Source organism: Frankliniella occidentalis, unplaced genomic scaffold (assembly GCF_000697945.3).
Source record: "Frankliniella occidentalis isolate FOCC.00 unplaced genomic scaffold, Focc_3.1 Scaffold325, whole genome shotgun sequence".
NCBI lineage: Eukaryota > Metazoa > Arthropoda > Insecta > Thysanoptera > Thripidae > Frankliniella > Frankliniella occidentalis.
The window spans coordinates 16,195-19,430 of record NW_026267449.1 but is presented as its reverse complement, the minus strand read 5'-3'; the positions used below and the strand labels follow the sequence as shown (position 1 = coordinate 19,430).

Below are 3,236 nucleotides of genomic sequence, written 5' to 3'. Positions count from 1 at the left end.
AGGTGGAAGTTTTCAGGATTAAGTTAAGTTAACAAAATTAAAAATAATAATCTATTCTGTTTGTTTGAAGTCAAAACAAAAATGTAAAGTCAATTCAAGTGTCTGTAACGGGAACAAAGGCGAAGCTCTTGACATTGTATAAATTTTGATGAGCTTTCAAAAGAAGGGTGCTATGAAAGGAAGGAATAATGTAGTATTATGAGGTTTTACCCCTACATAACCTAACCTGGTCACAGCAGACCACATCCCAACATAAACAAGTCACGGCCACTAGTGATCACTATTGAGCGACATCTACAGTTGAACACAGACCCTACCATTGTTTAACGATCGCCTTTGTTCTTCTTGTTGTTATGCCAGACACCCAATAAAAGGAGGCGCGGGCTTTGACTCGTCGCCATTCTCCACTCAGCTGACCTACTAGTGTTTCTGATTCGGCATCCCCTCGTGTTTCCCCCAATATTACAATATGTACAAAACCATAACATGAAATAATTATGTTTGAAAATGGTGGTAAACAGCATCCACGAGGACATCCTTTTTCACTCCTGTTTCTCTGGGGATTTTCCCCTTCAGGAAAGACCGTAACGGCTGGAGAGTTCGTGTATGGACCTGCAAAGAGGAATAATAGACCTCAGTAACGAAAGTTTTACATAGGAGAAAGGCAAAAAGGACACATTGAGAGTAGCTAAAATTACCATTTTCTTTGCAACCAGCTCCTCCATACTACTGCCGTTCGGATGTACAGGCGGTATAGAGTCAGATTGGTTGGGCTGATGAAGAAAGGAGAAAACAAATAAACAAATAAAAGTATGAAGTAGATGTGAACAATGCTTTGCTGGAAATCCTACTTACAGCTACATTAGTAGTCGTTGGTACAGAGCTTACAGAGCCACTCCAAGCTGCCATCACTTGGCCCTCCCAGTGCTTGGTGGCAGCAGGGAAGGTGGAAGCGGAGTGACCGCGGTAATAGCCTGGACCATGGAGTAGCTGGACGGAGGAGAAATTATAAATTGTAGAAAGAAACAAAACAGTAGAACGACAATTTTTGTTTTATAAGAAACCAATTGTGAACATACAGGACGGTGTCCAGCTGGAGTCCTGGGTGTCACTGGGAAAATACCCACCATACCAGATTGGCCTGGGACCTGAATTTGATACAAAATTTGAACAGAACAGGAAAACAAAGATATTGGATGACATAAGGAAATGAATTCTGGTTGCATAGTTGCTACAAATAAAAATACTCACAAGAATGGGAGTTCTCACACTCCTTGAAGATAGAGAGGGTTGTGGTTGTGGGGTTGCCTCCAAGGCTGTAAAATACACGCGAATAAAATATAAGTCATGGCATTTATTATGAAATTGAAGAAGAAAATGAATGATTGGAAAAGGCACACAAAAATGTAACAAGGAAGCTATGGAATGGATAAGAAAGGTAGGAATTATGAAAGACACTTATCCGTTTCAGGAATTTTTCTTGACAGATATGGACCATATGATGATGCATTCGCAGGTATCCCCAAATATATGCAACACAAAAGGCCTACTTCTCAACATCCCTCACACTAAATGAGTAATAATGATATCATGCACATGTTCACACAAAGAACTCTCTAGATACACCCACAACTTCTGCAACACTGTGAAAAAAAGTAGGTAGGTTTACAGGAAAATGTTTCTTGACACAAGTTGTAAAATTACAATTTGTAATCGTAAAAAAACATGCAGTAATTATCGACTTCAAATCCCTTGGCGAGTAAAACATATGCTGTCGTAAATTTACAACTTAAATTATAATTCGTGTTTACAAAATTTTTGTAAATTTATGAGGATATTTTTCACAGTGAAGGACGGTGTTGTAAACAGAGGGAAATGTTTTTGATGCTCTGAAATGAAAAATGTAAGAGGTGAAATAACTTTTAACTAATATAACTAACATATAACTAACAGAAGTACCCTGATGGAGAGGGGAAAATTCAGCTAAACCAATCCTATCCAAATTTACTAGGCCCACACACAACATCAAATCATAGACACCTGTTCTGAGCTGATGTCCATTGCCCTCAGAATTGAGCAGCTCTAAATCATCAGGGTGCAGCTCAAACTCATTCTCTTCAGCTAACAGTCCATCAATGTCTTTGATAGCCCCTGCCAAAGCTTGTCCGGTTCGCTTTATGGAGTTACCTTTAATTGACAAATTTACTTTGCGACATTTTCTTGCAATAACAGTAGAAGTAAATTTGAGCTGCAGAGACTGAGTAACAGCCATGGCATGCTCACTACAACTTAACCAGCTCCAGTCACACTCTTTGGAACACACTTTTGTAACCTCGCGAAAAACTTGGGTGGAGTAGCATAGTTTATTCCATTCGTTATTGACTGAAGACTGGCAGTTGCTGAAGGCATTCATAAGCTGTTCGGATGGTTCATATTGAACTTGGGCAGAAGCAGAATGAGTTGCATCAGAGGTCGATGTCAAATGCTGACAGCAATTTTGACAACCTGCAGGCATGACATCTGTTGCAAAAACAGCACAGATGAAACTTGGATCCTGTCTTGCAATTTTTATCAGATTCTTACATTGCAAATTAATTTCTATTTCTGGTGGGAGGGCACCTCGATGAGACTTAGTGGGTTTGTTGAGGTGGCTGCATCACATCTTTCAACTAACAAGCTCTTTCAATCAGTGAGGAGGTAGGACCCATCATCAGTGCAATTTTTGTCTTTGACAGTGCCTGAGAAACGGGTAATGATACTTGTTTTCAGAGCAGCAGTAAATTGGGGGCAGGTGAGATCAGACCCAGAGCCCACACACTGCCAGACGCATGCGAAGAGGTTTTCTAAGGCGTCCTAGTTAAGACTTCTCAGTTTGAGGACCCTTTGACCGCAATTCTTCCAATTCTTCTGAATCCATCCAACCAGAAATGCATGGGGGGATATGTCGTTCACCCGTGGTTTTTCTAATGAACACCCACTTCCTCAAGGACTCTAGCATTTTCGGCCATTCAGTGTGGTGCAGGGATTTGGCTGTCACATTTGCCCTCTGAGCCTTCACTTTGTCCTTCCCCGAGGCAGAAGGGCCATTAGTCAAGTCAAAAAACTTCGCAGTTATGAAAAACTTGTCACTATCCTTACAGGAAGATGAACTAAGAACAGGAAATTTGCTAAACATTTCAGCCAAGGAAAAGCACCCACCAGCAATTCTGATTGTCACACGGGTGCTCCACACAGGT

The 3,236-nt window shown here is 40.8% G+C and overlaps 1 protein-coding gene across 1 annotated transcript; it reads right to left on the bottom strand.

The window, feature by feature from the left end:
• Window positions 1–436: 436 nt before the first annotated feature.
• Window positions 437–2,531, bottom strand: LOC127751059 (uncharacterized). Its single transcript, XM_052274015.1, has 5 exons — window positions 1,252–2,531; window positions 1,080–1,148; window positions 856–990; window positions 699–773; window positions 437–612 (listed from the first exon to the last, which is right to left on the bottom strand). Exons 2-5 carry the CDS (start codon window positions 1,128–1,130, stop codon window positions 496–498), a joined length of 378 nt encoding a protein of 125 aa, XP_052129975.1. The 5' UTR covers window positions 1,131–1,148; window positions 1,252–2,531; the 3' UTR covers window positions 437–495.
• Window positions 2,532–3,236: the final 705 nt, after the last annotated feature.